Raw genomic sequence first — 18,477 nt, forward strand, 5'->3', positions numbered from 1 at the left:
CTTTCTTTTGCTTGGGCGTTTATTTCTCTCTTCAGGGATGATGTTGGGATGAAGCCACAAGCCAGGTGCCCTCTGCTGGTGCCTGAACAGTTGTAAGGCACCCTCTCATCTATAAGCTCAGTTCAGTCTCACAGCTTCTCTGGTAAGTGTTACTACTCTGATTTTTCAGATGAGAAAAACAAGGCTTAAAGAGACTGTGACTTACCTTGGGTAACAAAGACGCAGCTAAAACCCAGGTGCCCTGGTCAACCTCTGGATATGCTCTGAAATTCTCCAGCTTTCCACACATTGAAAAAATGGAAGATTCTCTGTTACTTCAGTGTGACCTGGAGGCTTTTGTCCTTTGTGGATGAGAAGATGTAATCTAAAGAGTGTTACCAAGACAACAAAACAAACACAAATGAACACCATCACTACTATCAACACCACCGCCAACAGTACCACCACCATCACCGCCACCAATGGTGAGCCAAGCATGGTGGCACACTCCTGAAATCCCAACACTCTAGAGGCTGAGGCAGGAGGATCAAGATTTCCAGGCCAGCCCGGGCTATATAACAAGACACTGTTTCATCAAATCAAAAAGAAATAAACAAAAACCCAGGTGACAAATTAACAAAGAGGAACTATGAGCAAGAATTGACACAGAGGCCGGAGAAATGGTGCAGTGGCAAAGAGTATGTGCTATCTTGCAGAGGACCTGGGCTCAGTTCCCAGTGCCCACACGGCAGCTCACAACCGCCTGTAATTCCAGTTCCAGGGGACCTGATGCCCTCTTCTGGCTTCTGCAGGCTTCTGTGGTATGTGTAAACTCATACACGTATGCACTAAAACAGATGCACATACATTCTAAAATAATACATCTGAAAAGAAAAAAAAAAGAGCTGTCATCAAAGAATGACCCCTAAGGGTACCTATGCAAACTGTTGTCAGTGCCGGCTTCCTGCTGTCCTGTCAAGGTGCCTCGAATTCCTCTCTACCATACAGCTTTCCTGCTCCTAAAAACAATGGAGTAATTTTGTTCACATTCAGGAGGAGGGTGCCTGGATTGTCATACTCACCTCTGTAGTGTCACACAAATAGTATCTACATGATAAAGTCAAAGCATAGTTTGGGCCACACGGGAATGTCTTACTCACATGGTCAAGGTGTTGGGCCTACCATGGTCTTCAGTGGCAGTCTCTGAAATGGAACTGCCTGCCATTACTTTGCCTTGGCAAGGCTGGCTCTGCCTGAGAATGACGAAATTCTGATTTTTATCTTGGGTTCTTTTTTTGCTCTGGGACCAGTCACTCCACAGACATCCACTCCTGCGAATGGCACCGAGAGGTGCTAGAAAGCAGAGGTTTGTGCAGCGGCCGAGGGTAAGGAGAACACTCCCATTCTCCTCCACACAGCCTTCCCAACAGCCTCCATCCACTTCAGAATTCTGCCTGACACGCTTTGCTCGGGGTTCACATCCTTTCTCGCTTCTGTCTGAGTTCCGAGAGGTTGTCTAAAATGGTGAGTTCCAAAATGGGATGATCCAAGCCTCCAATCCTCTAGAGGCACCCCTCACATCCGGGTCATGGATAAGCATTCCGCCTACTTTCTATGTTAACATTGCTAGGAAATCTTCCCAGCTGTTTTCTCCAGTAGTCTCAGATTCACCCTGTCTCGGACAGAAGACACCCACCATGTTTCACATGCTGATAAGGAGCTGATGGTCTAACCTCATCACCCCTTCCAAAAGATGGTGTATAGGGTATTTCTGTTCCACCCCTTACTACATATGGTTACCTTCACTCCCTGTGTTCACTAGCGTATCTATACATCTCAGTTTTTCTCCTGTTAGTCTAGCCTTGAGTTCTTTATCTCTGTGCTGTCTCTTTTCTATTATCTCTTCCCTTCCTACTGAAGTGACCCAGCTGCCTTCTACAGTAGCTGTAGTCATTGCAGACCCAGAAGAGGGAGGAAAGGTCTCAGGGTCCATAGGCAGGAAGGTGCCCCCTCTCTTCCCGCCAGCCTAGTTTCTCTTTCCCCATATCCCTCTTCTACCCTCCGCCCACTTGGCTCAAGTTGACAAGGAGCAGAGCCATGGGTGTACAGGTATTAATTTTTTTCCTGGTGGGGGAAAAGGGGTGGGGATTGAGGAAAGAAAAGACTGGGCAAGGATGATTGGCATGAGGCCACACCTTCTTTTGTCCTCCTCCCCCTAGTACTCATTCTCACCCCTTCAGGGAAATACACCTGTTTGGGGCCAGCAGCCAGTGGGGACAGGCTCGCCTCTGCTCCTCCTGCTGCCACCTCTGTGCTGTGGAGATTCCTGAGGGAGCCTAAGAGACTCTTTGGAGCCATGAGAGGGCCTCACTGGAGAGTTCCCTGGCTGTGTCTGAGCTGCCTGTGTTCTTGCCTCCTCTTGGTACCTGGTAAGCGAAACATGTGGGAAAGAGGTCTGGGGCAGGGGAGGCCGGCTTCAGAGAGGAAGGGAAGAAAGAAGAGAGAGAAGGGAGGAGGGAATGAGGGAGGGAGAGAGAGAACGGGTGGATATGGGACAAGGTGGAAGACAAAAGATAAAAGGACAGTTATAAAGAAGAAGCAGAGGTAGAGAGACAGATGTCTTGGGGGCAGGAGGTGGCCTGACTTGGGGAACCCATGGTGGAGGGGACCAGGACTCATTTGCATAGAAAGAGAAAGAGGCAGAACCATAGCTAGGAGGTGAGCGAGTTGAGGAGACTCTGAGGGAGAAATCAGAAAAGCTGCTGACAGGAGGAAAAAAAAATCATACAGAGATGTCAGAGCAGAGGACAGGGCGGGTGAGAAATAAATGAGCTAAGCAATTTGGCCATAAAGGAGAAAATTGTAGAAGGAAAGAGGCAGGTCGGCTTGGAGGATGGTGGGAACGGAAGCCAGGCGTGGGCAGACTCAGCAGAGATGCTGAGAGCAGCCAGTGCGCTGTCTCAAACCCAGCCTCCTGCCATTTCAAGACTGTGATGCCAGCCTTGTGCCCAGGGTTCAGGGTGGTGGGCACAGGGTTGTTGGGGATGTTCTCCATGTCCCTGAGGCTCCTTCCAGCCACTTCCCCAGCTGCCAGCCTGACTGCAGTTCGGGTTTCATTCTGTGCATAAGGGTGTCTGAGTATTCTGCGAAGGCTGAGGATTGGGAGCCCAGACCAAGGTCAGAGTCAATCCCTCTTGAACCTCAACAGGCCCTGGGGAGCTTTCGCTGAGAGCTGGGTATCAAACCCAGGGTCTTGCTTGTTAACCACATACTCTGTACCATTGAACTATGCCTTCTGCCCAGGTCTTAAATTTAAATTTATTCTTTGACAATTTAATATACCTACACCACGACTCTGATCATATCCACAGCCATAGTTTTGTTTTGTTTTTTCAAAAAACTTCTCACATGATAGCTCAAGCTGGCCCAGATCTAACTACATAGCCCAGGCTATCCTCAAACTCACAGTAATGCTCTTGCCTCCTGAATGCTAGATAACAGACTTGAACCATTAGGTCTGGGATTTTTTTTTTTTTCAGTGCTTATTTTTATGTGTATGGGTGTTTTGCTTATTTGAATGCCTGGCTGTGTACCACATGTATATATGGTAAAGGTGTCAGATCAGATCCCCTAGGGTGGGGTTTCAAACAATTGTGAGCTTTATGTAGATACTGGGAGTTGAACACAAGTCTGCTGGAAAGCAGCCACTGTTCTCAACCACTGAGCCATCTCTCCAGCCCTTTAGACCTGCTTTGGATCTGGCCCTAAGTGCTTCCAGCTTGTCTCGGCTGCTGTTTTGTTTGTTTTTGTAGCTCTGGGGGTTGAACCCAGGGCTTCAGGCTCATTAGACAAGCAATCTATTGCTAAGCTACATCCCAAGTGCTAGAGCTGACAATGTGCTGTATTTTATGTTTTGAGACTGGGTATCATGTAGCCAGGCTGGCCTCAAACTGAGTATGGCCTTGAACCCACTCCCCTCTAGAAAAATAAAAGGTATTTTTAAATCTCCCCCAAAGTCAACTCTGAAAGTGTTGGTACCAACTCCCCACTTGCCCCAAAGTGGTTGGATCATTGAATTCTGTGTTCTATCGAGAGGACACAGGGTGCAGGTGGTAGAGAAAGCAGAAGGGCGTGTCCAGAGAAGGAGAGGAAGATGATGTGGATGGATGACTCACAGAAGTGTGGCATGTCCTGGAGCTGGGTCCTGTGGTGACAGGAGCAGAGCCAGGAGGGTCGGTGGGAGAGGCAGCAAAGCTTAGAGCCAGAGGCGGAACATTATGAGGGGCTACATGGGAAAATCCAGTCACTAAGCTATTAAGGCAGCTTCTGAGGGCCTGTTCCTTCTGGCTCCTAGAGGGGTTTACTAAGGCCCCACAAATGTCTGGGTCTAAGCTGTCCATTCACACTTGTCGGCAGCAAAGGATCCCTATTGGCACAAGACACCCCAAGACCAAGTTCTCAGCACACAGGAGATTTATTTGCCACAGAGGGACAAAGGTCAGGGAATAAGAGGCAGAGACCTGGGGGTATCGGACAGAAGAAGGGAAAGGGATGGTAGATGGGGGGTGGGGGGGTGGGTGGGGGTGGGTGGGGAGGGGTAGGGATAATTGCTCTGGGGCAGGGATGGGCAAAAGAGTGTCTTTGGATAGAGAGGAGACAGACGTGGCCCATAAGCAAATGAGGGTTTATAAAGGTAAAAGGAGAAACCCCATGTTAGAATGCAGTGTTTAATTTTGATTGGACATTTTAATTAGGGTAGCCAAAAGGGGGTTTTGATGGTTGGACTTCAGTACTTTGATAGCTGGACCTTGGTAGTCAGCCTCAGGAGAAGCAAGTGGCCAAATTAGGGAATGATGACTCTTGGGGCCTAGCTTTAGGAACGTAATCTAAAGATTTCTATTGAGGCAAAGAGAATGAAGGAGCCATGTCTGCTGTGCTCAGGCTGGCTAGAGTCCCTGCACTACAGGCAAGACCTTTCTCTGGGCCCAGGCCACCTCTGAAGAAGGTATTGAAGTCATTGGCTCCAGGTCACACAGAAAGCTCAGAGCTTCCGCAGAAGAGCTCCTTCCTGGTAAAGCCTGGGCTCTCCAGAGTGAAAGTTCCGGAAAGGTGAGGAGAAAGGTGGACCAGACCGGGAGCACAACTCTGTCAGGAATGACTCAGAAGGAAGCCTGGAAGCCATGCTTCCTGTTAAGGACTGTCAGTGACCTAGTCACAGAGGCACATCACTGCTTTAGTGGCCGCTGGAAAGATAGGAGTTCATTGCTAGTGCAGGATAGACCAGGCCCATGGCCACAGGATACACAGGGGTAAAGAGCATCACTGGCTTTCTTCAAGAGAGCAACCAGCTCTTTCATTGGGCTAAGAAAGGCCTTTTCAGCCTGTAGCCAAGGCCACCAAGGCTCCACAGGTGTATCTGTCCCCCCTCACCCCCACCCCAAGATCTCACTGGATGTGGATCTTCTCACATCCAGAAGAAGAGCATCTTTGTACGGGAGGGCCTGTCAAGGAAAGCAAGGACTCAATAATAGGCGTGACTGCAGGACAGCTCAGTAGCCAGGGGGCAGAGGCAAAGGTCTGCGGCCGCACAGTCTCAGCCTGCTAGCAGGCAAACGGATCTAAGGGAGGAGGCTATAATGCAGCACTGTCATGAAGACAAATTGAGATAGCATCAAGAAGAGCCATGCGAAGGTCTTTGAAAGGGGTGCTTCTGATGGGGGTGGGGTGGGGTTAGCAGGCAGGGAATGCAATGGAGCCGGGAAACGAAGCGGACTCTCTGTTGGCTCGGGTGGCAGGTCCATACACCCCAGGAACTATCCTTTCTGTGCCCTCGAAAGTGCTGCCCGGCTTTATCTCAAATGTGCCTTATTGCCTGAACCAACCCAAAGGCCCACCTCTGCCACAGGGCCAAGCTCTGACTGCCGTTTCTGGGGGTCCTTTCTCCCGGGCAGTCTCCTCCATGCCCTGACCTCTGAGAGGGGATGGCCCAGGCACTGCTTAACAAATAAACGGCTTGTGTCTTAGTTGCCAGGAGAGGCTGAGAAGCAGTTGACCTTCTCAAAAGACACTCAAAGAAATGGTCTTTGCTACTGTGTCTTCTGGTTTCTTGGCGGGTTGAGTACCTCACAAAGGCACACAAAGCAGTCTGTGGGGCCACTTCCCTCTAGACTGGGTCTGACACGCTGTAGGCCCAGGCTCCTCCTAGTTTCAACCTTCGGCCTTATTATGGGTCTTTCTGTTAGGCTCAGCTCGTCTTTTCTCCAGCACCTCACATGTTGAGGAACGGGGTAGCTGTGCCACACAGGTGTCTGCAGTGGTGGCTGTGCTCACAACAGACCCTGGTCCATGTGGAAGGCATCTCTGTCCTTTCCGTCTGTGCATGTCTGAGGACTCACAAACATTGACTCTGGACTTTGGACTCAAACAGTACCTTGTGGTGAATTCGGGAGATGAAGGCAAGTCAGGCTTTGAAGCTGTTCACTTCCTGAAAGCCTACTCAGGCCAGTGACTTCAGACACTAAGATGGAGAAGTCATGGTTCTTGCCTCCCAAAGTTCTCTAATTTAGGTGATCTGTTTCAGGTCATACGGCCCAGAAAGTAAGGCAGTGGGACAAGAATCCAGGTTTCCCTAGTCACAGAAATGCTGACAAGAGAGAACCGCCATTCATTTATTTGTTAATTTAAAGGGCGACCTGAGATAGGCCTCCATGGGCCTGACATTGTTCTCAGGTGCCCCCCACGTGCACTAGTGAAGAATAAAACAGCCCTTGCCCAGCTTCCTGGAGCTAAGATCTTGCCAACTGCAGACAGGTATTAAATAATTACAGAAATGTTCCCCAGAGAGGGATGAGGGTACAGGAGGTGTTGAGAGGGGCTTGGTTTAGACTGACTCTGGCATGGTCTCTCTGAGAAGCTGCTGTGTGCTTGAGCTGAGCCCTGATGGTAGAGGAGAAAACACAGGGAGTGTGTGCCGGGCATGAGTCAGCACAGCAAGAGCATGTGGGACACTGTCAAAGAGACTGGCCCAATGGGGGCTTAGAGAGGTGGCAGGCACTATATCCTGCAGGGCCGACAGGTGTAGGATGGGGTCTGGATTTTAAGTAACTAACATGGATAGGCAGGGAGGGCCTTTCAGTCTAAAGGGGCGACACATGCAGGCTTTAGAAAGATCTTTGAAATGACTGTCCTGGATACTGTGATTGAATGTGATCAGAGCAGGATAGCAATGGGGTAAGACGCCATCCAGGAGCCAGGAAGGCTCCAGGCAGAAGATGCTGGTTTGGTGGTGGCACAGAGACCCGGAAAGAGTGAGAGATTCTGCAAGGAGGCAGCGTAGAACACCCTTGGTGAGCTTGGGTAGAGGGCTAAGTACTTCACGTGCATTGCCTCTCTGGTGATACAATCTCTGGAGTTGTCCTAGTTTCATAGATAAGTACCCCAAGCCTCAGGGGAATCAAATAATTTGCCAGAGTCACATGGCAGATATTGGTCAGCATAGCTCTAGGTGTCAGTTCATAATTATGTTGTGGCCACAAAGGCTTCTGCCATTTCCGGCTCACATCTTGCTCAGAAAAGACTTTGTGAGGGGATGCCGAAAGCACCCTGCCTGGCAGGAGCCACAACAAGCAAAGTCACCTTGTTTCTCCCTTCCCTCCATCCCAAGTCAAAGAGCACCCCAGTGGAGTTCGAGGGAACTGGCCAAATCAAAGTTTGGCATCGTAATCAGGGCTTCTTAGATCACTTTCATTCCCCTTATCCATGGGTGGAGCTACATTCTCTGTACCGACCTTAAAATTGTAGATCTGTATCATCAAGGAAGACTTCCAGAATCTATGCTTCACAGCAGACTCTAAAACAAGAGATTCAACCATTCTTTCTAGTTACATCCACTAAAGCCATCAAACAAGGCCAGTCAGCCAGAAGCTTCTTCACCTGGGATGTTGCCTTGGGTGAGACCCTCACCTCACTCTCCTGTATGTGGAGATAATACATCCAGATACTCTAGGACAGTCTTTAAAGGACCAAGATCCACCGCAACCTCCACACCCCAGTCCGGTGCCGACTCTCAGTTGTTTGACCTCCAGTCTCCGCCCTCTTGGTTTTGCAGCTTGCCTGGCTTAGCTCCCATCTGAGGTGGACATACCCACCCAGCCTGAGATTGCTCTTGGGTTCTTTGGCCACTAATAGTAGATACACTATGGGAAGGGTACCCTCCTCAGGCTTCACAGCTGTCTGTGGGCCTCTTCCTAGTTCTAGGGTTACTGTGCCAACTGCAGGAGTTAAGGGTGCTACCTCACTCTCCCTCCAAACTCACTGAAGGAACTAAAAGGCTAGGGCCTGGGGAGAGCATGCAAAGATGTCGATGATGTCATTCTCGTTAGTCCAGCCCTGCTCCAGGTGGTCTGCCACACTCTCTCAAGTAGTTCAAATTAGTCTCTTTCCTTGTCTTGAATTCTAGGACAGATAAAAGAGAGACACACAGTGGTAAATGTAATACCGGTCAGTTGATTCTAGGCTGATATGCACTTGGATATAGTCCTTGACTCCCCACAGAGGGCGGAAGGCCGGTCCACGCTCAACTCCTTCTCACTTTTCAATGAATTTACTGCTAAAAATAGTGTCGTTGGGTTCTCTGCTTGGACTCTACTCTCCCAGGCAACCCTGCAAAGAGATCGCCGGCCAAGAGAGAACAGTGGGGAAGTGAGAGGAATTGTGGGAAATTTGGTTTATGGGTTTTTCTCCTCTAGTTCCAGGAGAAAAACCCAAGACAAACAGAGCAGGTGCTGAAATGAAGCCTCAGCCCACAAAGCATAAAAAAGCAAGTCACGTTTTCTCTCTGTGGTGTAATACTCCACCCTATTCTTCTGTCCTCTTCACTCCTGCTGTCACCACTCCTCCTGAATCAACAGCACACCCATCACCTTCTCACAGCTGTGGAGTCACCAGAGGGCCACTGAGAAGAGTGACGTCTGTTTTCACTTTCAACCTTGCCATCCCTGGAGCCTTGAGAGGCACCACACAGCCGGAAGGCTTGATTTTGTTGAAGTTGGAGTGGTCAGAGTGTGCACTGAGGTCCCCAGGACACAGCTGTGAGGCTCAGTCCCACCTCGGAACCAGAGCCAATGGCTTTGCCATCCCTGGGTGACTCTTCTCCTCTCTTAGAACTTGGAAACTTTTCAGTTTCACACTGCCCCACATGGACCATCAGACAGCGGTTTTGCCACTCCAAGAGTGCAACAACTCACTTCTCACTGATCGTCACAGAAAGAGCCAGGACATAGTCAGAAATGTCCCCATGGCACATTCTTTGCCCCTAAACGTGTCCCTCACTTGTCCTCAGGCTCAGCTCCCCATCAACATGGCAGCTCAGGAACCTGGGGCAGCTCAAACATCATAGCTCACCCCCATTCTGGTACTCCAGATGCCAGGTGGCAGTCCTGGAGCTGAGAGGGAGCTCACATTCTCGGAGCCTTGTCCCTTGCCTTTGTGACCCTCAACCTCTGCTTAGGAGATGTTAGGCAGGTTACTTAGCCTAGAATTCTCACTGTGCAGTATGGGCCACTATCAGTGACATATGGAACAAAGCATGATGAAAATACCAGACATTCTTCTTCTTCTTCACCATCTTCTTCTCCATCTTCTTCTCCATCTTCTTCTCCATCTTCTTCTCCATCTTCTTCTCCATCTCCTCCTCCTCCTCCTCCTCCTCCTCCTCCTCCTCCTCCTCCTCTTCTTCTTCTTCTTTTTCTTCTTCTTCTTCTTCTTCTTCTTCTTCTTCTTCTTCTTCTTCTTCTTCTTCTTCTTCTTCTTCTTCTTCTTCTTAATTTAGGGAGTTCAAATCTGCTACCAGTGGCAGATGAAGCAGTTTAGTGTGTGAGCTAGTCAGTCACAAAAGCAGGTTGATATTCAAAGACTCAACATGGAGACATGCCTTCCAGTAATCAACCTAGAGTCCAAGAAGGCCTTGGGAATGGGTGTTCCTTCTTACAGAAGCCATCCTGTCATGCATACAGATGTGCTGATTATTTTTAGACACTCAGCCACAACCAAGAAGAAGGTCAACCATCCACATTCCTTCCAGGGTAGGGCGTACAGACCATTTATAGAGCAGTTTTTCCTGGTCCTTGTAACTAATATCAACCCAACAGTAGTATGAAGGAAGCATACTACTGGGTGTATATACTGGGTGTGTGTATTAGTCAACATTTCATTACTATAACAAAAATCTCAGAGGCAGGTTAACTGGTAAGAATGCAAAGTTTATGTAGCTCCCAGGTTGGAATGCACACATAGGCTCCATGGAGGACCCCACGGAAGAACAGAGGACAGATGAGAGTGAGTGCTCACTCCACTAAAACAGGAAGCCAGAAGAGAGACAGGAGTCCCACAATCCCTTCCCAGGGCATGCGTCCTGTTGATCCAAGAGCTTCCCACAAACCTTTCTGGTAAGGATCTCAGCATCATACTGAGAAGCAAGCCTCCAAAAGAGGAGCCACTGAGGGACAAGCTCATGTGGTATCCAAAGCACAGCGGGGAACAGGAAACTGGACATAGGAAGAATAAGGAGGGGGGTTGAATGTCACAGCAATGTGAGCAAGGGGACATGAGTCATTTGGGGGAATAATGATTGGTGACAAACTACAATGCAGGGAACAGGGGAGAGGAAAAAATGGAAGGTGACTCAGAGGGCTTCACACCTGGGAACTGTAATTAACAGTTAACAGGAGGAGGGAAATGAAAGGTTTGACTTAGGCATATGCTGCACAGCAGAAGCTATGCAGATCTCTGTGAGTTCGAGGCCAGTGTGGACTACAAAGCAAATTCTAGGACAGTCAAGGATACACAAAGAAACTCTATCTCGAAAAACAAAAAAGCAAACAAAATAAAACAAAAATTACAGCTGTGTATCAGCTTAGGTTGTAAAAGTTGATTACATGGGAAATCCAAGACAAGGTTGGGTGTTACATTGTACTCTTAAAGGTAGGTTGAGCACACAGTGGGATAGACGTCTTAAGTCTCAAGTGAGGTGCGTTATTACTTCTGGCTTTGAGGCCCAGAAAAAGTTCCAGTCTCTTAGGATGTAAGATATATTCTCATAATATCATACCTCAACATCCATCATTTTGCTTTATAGTGTTTCTTAAAATGTGATCCATAGGCTGCAGAGACCAGAATCATCCTGAGCACCCACTAAAATGCAGATTCCTGGATTCCATCCACACCCAGAAAATTAACTCTCAGTGTCAGTCCAAGAACACTTCATTAGCCATAGATTAGTTCTCACTTTGTGGCTCAGACTATCTCTAGTAGCCCAGGTTAGCCTCAAACTTGAGTAGATCCTCATTTCAGCTGGGGCCATCGGCATGAGCCACAAGTTCCAGCACATACGGCTGCATTTTAAAAAGATCCCCCATGGGTTCTGATTTACCTTATCTTTTATAAAAAGATTTTATTTATTTTTAATTATGTGTATGTGTGTGTGCCTGTGTGAGTTTATGTGTATCACACGCATACAGGTTCCTGGGGAAGCCAGAGGGTTTTCAGATTCCCTGGAACTGGAGTTACAGACAGCTGTGAGCTGCCTGATGTAGGTGCTGGGAACCGAACCTGGGTTCAAAGAAAGAGCAGGAAAGGAAGCACTTTGAACTGCTGAGCCATCTCTCCATCTCTCCACCTCCTCATTCTATCTTTTGAGGAACATTTTCTTACGAAAAACAACTTCTTTTGCCACTGTTCATACTTGAGCACGACACACCTAAGATAGTAGAATACACACATCATTTCCCTAAAGAGCTTGAAACTTTACGTGTTGTTTACATAGTGATGGGAGACAGGAGCAATCAGTGTGTGTCTGTTGTATTAACACAAAGCCCTTCCTTCTCAACACAGGCTCAACAGAGTGAGAGGGATTGTTGGTTTTGTTTCCCCCTCCTTGCATCCCAAACATTAAAACCCAGGTTAGAAAATGAAGCAGAGCTTGCCTTCTCGTCTGTTTTCATAGGAGACTATGGTGGCTTAGTGGAGGCCAGAAAGGTCTCTACATAAACCTCTACAAGCAGGCCAGTCAGGTCACAGTCATGTTGGGTGGAGATCTAAAATCAGTAATGGCAAAGCAAAGAGGTTCCGGGAGGAGAGGATGATGGGAAATGGGGGCTGCCATACCCTCGTGGTGGGACCGCAAACTGGCATGACTTGCCTGCCAAGAAATTTGACAGTACTCATGAATAATATGAATTTATATTATGGCATTAACCAGTAATTTCACTAAGAGAAACCTGCATTTAGGAAATGAGCTGAGAGAACAGAAGCAAAGCTGAGCGTGACATGCCAGTCACTGGCTTACAACATGACACAGCTGAGTTCCCAGACAGGAGTTAAACAAATATACATAAAAAAAAATAGTGTTAGCAAATGAGAAATAGATGTTAGCTTCCATACTTGCATCAACAATATAATAAAAAACTCACAATAATCACAACACGTAAAGTCCTCTGATGGATATTACTCAATGTTTTTATGCAGTGTTAAAAATTGTGCCCACTCTTCTGTCAGGGTACTGGATAAACACTCCTAAACCGTGGGGTATCACAAATAAATGCTAGCAACATTCGGGTCAAGCTCGAGGTGTAAAGGAACAATTTGTCAGGCCTGGGGAGGTAGCTCACTCACTAAAGTTACATAAACGAGAGGAACTGAGCTCGGTCCCCGGGTCCCCAGTATGACATAGTAGATGGCTGCGATCGTGGTTCCGGAAGGCAGAGACAGTGGGGCTCTTGGAATTCACTGTCCAGTAAGTTTAGCCAACTTAGCAAGCTCGAGTTTTAGTGTCAAACCCTGTCTAAAAAAATAAGGTGGAAAGCAACCAAGAAAGGTGCTTGGCAATGACCTCTGACCTCCACAAGCATGTGGACATGTACACACACAGAGCTGCATGCACATAGGCATGCACACAAAAGGAGAAAAGTTGTAAACCCAGGTCAACAGCATGTTCCTGGCCCTAAGTTCTCATTACTGCAGAGAAGTGGGCACACTGCGAGTGTTCCTCAGAGAGGGCGTGTCACGGTTCTCATTGATCCTATTTGTAGGAACAGGATAATTCAGCACAGGTTCTGAGTATGGCTTCGTTAGGAAGCATGTCTTCAGAGCCCAGCAGAGCTTTTACACAGTACACAGAGCCTTGCTGCAGGTCTGAGGTCAACCACTCCCCCTGTGACATTCTTTCAGGTTCTGAAGTGGAGGGAGGGAGGCAACTATTGCCCAAGATATAAAAGACTGATTTCCTCTCTGTTTATGAAAATAATAACACAAATAAACACTCTTGGTATAAGGCAAGGTTAAAACGATGTACTGGCTAAGTGGGACTGCACACACATACACACATACACACTTGTACACTCCCACACACTCTCCCTTAGGGATTTTATTGGTGCTTATGAGACAATACCATGACCGAAAGCAACTTGAGGAGGTAAGGGCTTATTACAGCTTCCAACTTTCAGGTCACACTCCCTCACTGAGGGAAGTCAGGACAGGAAGTAGAGGCAGGAACTTAAGCAGAGGCCGTGGAGGGCTGCTCCTTGGCTTGTTCTCTGTGACCTCCTCAGCCTGCATTCTTATACACCGCAGAACCACCTGGCCCTGGGTGATACTGCCCACAGTGAGCTGGGCCCTCCCACACCCATCATTAAAGAAAGTGACCCGCAGGCTTCTCTCCAGGCCAACCTAACAGAGGCATTTTCTCAATTGACTTTCCTTCTTCCCAGTGTGTTCAGCTTTACAGCAAGTTGGCAGAAACCAACCAGTGTGTTCATTCACACACATATAGAACACAGGAAAATCTCGAGGAAAAAATATAATGTCTAGACAAAAAGTTCTTCTGTTTTCCAACTCTGTTTCCCAAAAGAGTAAAGCGATTGTGTCTTCATTAACAAATTCATTAACAGTGAAGTTATACGGATGGCTTTGCCCATGAGAATGAAACCTATCTTTAGTTAGATTTGTTTACAGAACTTTCTATTTTGTCACTACATAAACATTACAGTTTTATGTATAAATATATACACCTATAAGTATAAAAATACATTTATATTATTATATAGGGAAGAAACTTTTTTTTCAAAAATTTGATCCTATATGTAGAACTTGGCTAATAATTTAGAAATATGAAAGGTTTCTCCATCTATCCTTTATTTTCCTCTCTTTCCTTCCCTCTCCATCCTCCCCCCCACCCTTCCTCCTCCCACCCCTCCTCCCTTCTTTCCTGTGATTTCTTTTTCCGTATTTGTCTGAGGGTGGAGGTATGCAGAGCCTCATATGTCTTACACTGGAGCACGGCCACTGAGCTACCAGCGCCCCAGCCCAGTTTGCTTTCTTGTGTAAACGATTACATTTTTGTCAACTAATCATAGGTTAGCTTCTTCCCATTCCATATGAAAAAGAAATTCTGTGTACTGACTGTGTCTTCTGTTCCTTTTTCCTGTATTGCACCTGGTGAGGCCTCCGTCTGACCTAAAGAGGAGACATTGGTGGGTTTCTGTGTTGTATTACTTATTATGTTGTATTGTTAATGGAGATAAAGGGGTTAGCATCTTTTGTTTACTGGAAACTAGGTTGTTGACATTCATTTGTGTGTGCATGAGTGCGTGCGTGTGTGTGATGAGCACACACACACACTCACACGTATGGTGTACATGTTGAGGCTACAGGGAAGCTTGTAAGAGTCAGTTTTCTTCTCCCCACTACATGGGTCTTGGGGATCAAACTCAGGTGATCAGACTTCTGCTCCATCTCAGCAGCCCAGAACTTTTTTTTTGAGACAAAGTCTCTCCATATACCTCAAGTTAGCACCAAACTCAAGCAATCCTCCAGTCTCAACCTCTCAAGCACTGGCTTTACAGATGTGGACCACCACAGCTGGCCTTCAGGACTTTAAAAGGAAGGCATGAATAATTCATTATTCATGTTCAGTAATTCATGTTCCTCGACAGTCACGGTCCCCACTCCTTTTGGATTATATGTTGATTTTCATTAGGTCATGCATTCATTTTACATTTCTGCTCTAAATTCAGCTTATTCATATACTTTTAAATATCTAATGTTGGCTTTGGCTTGCTGATATTGTCTAGAATATTTATGTGGATGTTATTACCAAGATTTATTTGACTTAGCTTTCCTTTCTGAGGTGTCTTTGTATATAGTTTTAACATTAAAGTTACTTTAGCATTGTAAAATTGGCCATAAAGCATTCTTCTTCCAAACTCCCAAACCCTGGAAGAGACTAAAGTGGAAACTACACAATCCTCACATGTCCAATAAGAATGGCCAGCAAGGTGCTCTGCAGCTCCGCCCACTCCTGTGTCTACAACAGTTTAGACAGTTGCCCCGGGAAACAGTTCTATTAATAAAATACACAGGTTTGCAGCTGAGTCATTTGACTTGTGTAAATTAGAGCTGATTCAGAACTCCTCTAAAGTCTGAATGGCTCTCTCCAGAAGGGAACAAAGGAGCAGGACATGGTGGCTTTGTCCTAAAATCCTACACCAAGGAGGTTGAGGCTGGAGGACGGCTGTGAATTTGAAACCATCTTAGGGAGTGGCGTGAGGTGGAGGTAGAGATGGGGAGAGAACAAATCAGGGGCAACTCTAAGATCTGCGCACAAACCTAAATTTCTCTGTGACACGCCTTCCGACCGCTTGTGAGCACTTAGGTTGAAGGCTGGAGCAGGTACGGTATTGTCTGGCATTGTCAATGTTCCCGTTCCCATCTCCAGCACAAAGAAAAGGGAGAAAATACATTTCCTCTCAAAAAAGAACACCATAAAGTAAAATCTTCCTGTAGTCAATGAAGTCTAAGCACATTAGATGGATAATTCCAGAAATGAATATTTCATAGGTTTTAAATAACTTATCACAAAGATATTCTTACTGTTGTATGTTAGTATTGTTGTTAATCTCTTTTAATGCTTTAATTTATAAATTAAACTTTAGCATAGTGTGTATGTATAGGGGGAAATGATTATATTATATAGGGTTGGATACTGTTCAAGGTTCCAGGCACCCACCTGGGCCTTGGGATGGATTCCCCAAGGATAACAGGGATTACTGTGATCCAAGAACAAAGAGTTACTTCTGTGGTAAGGACATTGTCTCCTTCCTCTCATGGAGTTTCCCGGTGTCTGTTCACAATTCCAGGTTGATTTTTACCTTTTTCATCTCATGGAAGATACCCTCAAGTCAGAAAAGTCTTCATTTTAATCCTGGGATAGATTAACCCAGGGGCTTCACATCTAAAAAGTACACACTTTATTACTGAGCCACATTCCCAGCTCTGGGATTTTCCTCCCCTTCATTGGTTTGACTGACTTTCCAGAGCTTTCCCCCAAAATATCTCTGAACCTCTGAGCTAGAACAGGTTTTGTTGTCCAGCCTTGGCTCACTCAAGAGGATGCACAGTGTCCCAGAAGACTTTTTTCTACCCTGGGTTACTTTCTCTTCATGGTGATGAAAACTGCTTCTCTTTGTCCGGCTCAGGGCAGTTTTAAGGGAAGGAGTATTTGACAATTTTAGCAAGAAAGATTGACTGCTTCCAATCTTGTCAGATATATAAATGCTTAATCTTTATTTCTAAATCCCTTGAGGGGCAAATTGATGATCTCTTTTCAATGGAAGGACATGCTCATTGACACAGGATTTTGAAAAACACTCATTTATATTATTGACAAATTTATTAGGAAACCCTGGATGTGGGCACCAGAGTTCTAACCACTTAAGAGATGCATGGAAAGTTACACAAAGCCCTGTAGGCTTTGATTTTGGTTAGTCATAATAAATCTTTGATTAAGAATTTAAAAATGTTTTAGTAGTATGTATTGATTTACGTATTATAGGAGTTAGACATAATATTTTCATATGGACACTGCTCAAATTCAGCCTCTTTTGTCTGCTCTTTCCTTTCCCAAAATCTAGAATATTTTCAAATGTTTATTATTACTATTATTATTATTATTCATATTTTGAATCGGGTTTCTTTGTATAGCCTAGGCTGTCCTGGAACTTGTTCTGTAGACCAGGCTGGCCTCGAACTCGTAGAGATCTGCCTACATCTGCCTCCCAAGTGCTAGGATTAAAGGTGTGTACCACTACTGCCTGGTTCATAGTTTTTATTTTTAATCATGTATGTATGTATGTGTATGTATGTTGGGGTACATGTGAGTACAGGTCCCTGCAGAGAGCAGATCCTCTGGGGCTGAAGACATAGGAGACTGAGCTGCTTGGTGTAGAGTTTGGGGACCCATACTTCTCTTCTGTGCAAGAGAAGTATGTGCTCATAACTACTGCTTTCGTGCCCTAACTTGTAGAATTTTCACATTGCCAATTGTGCCCTAGAGAAAGCAGCAGCATCTGCATTGGTGGTCACACTTTCTAAGACATAAGACTGCTTGATGTTTTGAGTGAATCTTTAGGGCTGTGCACTTCCTACTCTCCTGTTGCCTCTATTCCATTCATATTCCCAAGCTTTCCTTTTTCTCCTGGCTGGGTCTGGCACACTGAGCTCCATGGTGTCTATTCTCCAGAACTTTGAATATGGTGGTGAAGGATGTGGAGAACTCTGAAGCATTGGCTAAGAGCTTGGGTATTGGTCTTGGCTTCCCAGGAAGAGCTGGAAGTTTTGGGAAAGTCAGGTCTCAGTCTCCAAGAAGCTTCTAGTCATTTAGAAATTTGGGGAATAATGATCCTTACCTATGCAGATGTTGTGAAAGCCAAAGGCATGCAAGGATGTAAGTACACTGTCTACATTAAGTGGTTGCTGGGTCAACCCATGCGTGGTGTAACCGCTGCCCCATCCTTGTTTCTTATGGTTCTATTTACTCACTTCCTTCTCTGTCTCTGTCTCTGTCTCTGTCTCTGTCTCTGTCTCTGTCTCTGTCTCTGTCTCTCTCTCTCTCTCTCTCTCTCTCTCTCTCTCTCTGCCTCCTACTAGGAAATAGGCTGTCCAGAAGGACTCAGCCGGCCACATACACTGCACAATTCTAGACCAGGGTTGCTGTTCATCTATAAGATGGTGTGAATAGGGTGTCCTCTAACCTCTGTTGTGATTTTTAAGATTTATTTATTAATTTTATGTAAATGAGTACACTGTAGCTCATCTTCAGACTGCATGTGTCTTCCAACACACCAGAAGGGGTCACTGATACTATTACAGATGGTTATGAATTACCATGTAGTTGCTGAGAATTGAACTCAGAATCAGAACCTCTGGAAGAGCAGTCAGTGCTCTTAACTGATGAGTCATCTCTTATGATTTTCATAGGCCCTAGGTACTTTATCTGTGTCCCTTTCTTCTGAGAAGGAAAAAACATAATATATATATATATATATATATATATATATATATATATATATATATATTGCTACAGATGAATGCAATTGCAGCAAGCTAGATCCATGATTAGATTGATTCTTTATTTCTCATGATAAAAGGTATTAACAGAAAATATTT

At 46.0% G+C, this 18,477-nt stretch overlaps 1 protein-coding gene across 6 annotated transcripts in view; it reads left to right on the forward strand.

The window, feature by feature from the left end:
• The first annotated feature begins 2,219 nt into the window (after positions 1 to 2,219).
• Muc4 (mucin 4, cell surface associated) overlaps positions 2,220 to 18,477 on the forward strand; it is a 53,394-nt gene continuing 37,136 nt past the window's right edge. For 4 of the 6 annotated variants that reach the window (XM_076942818.1, XM_076942819.1, XM_076942817.1 and 1 more), the window contains exon 1: positions 2,233 to 2,408. In XM_076942818.1, coding sequence (XP_076798933.1) covers positions 2,336 to 2,408 — 73 coding nt within the window. In that variant the 5' untranslated portion in view covers positions 2,233 to 2,335. Of the gene's footprint in view, positions 2,409 to 18,477 lie in introns of all 6 variants that reach the window. The other 2 variants (XR_013113560.1, XR_004607974.2) reach the window with 1 other exon arrangement.

Source organism: Arvicanthis niloticus, chromosome 12 (assembly GCF_011762505.2).
Source record: "Arvicanthis niloticus isolate mArvNil1 chromosome 12, mArvNil1.pat.X, whole genome shotgun sequence".
NCBI lineage: Eukaryota > Metazoa > Chordata > Mammalia > Rodentia > Muridae > Arvicanthis > Arvicanthis niloticus.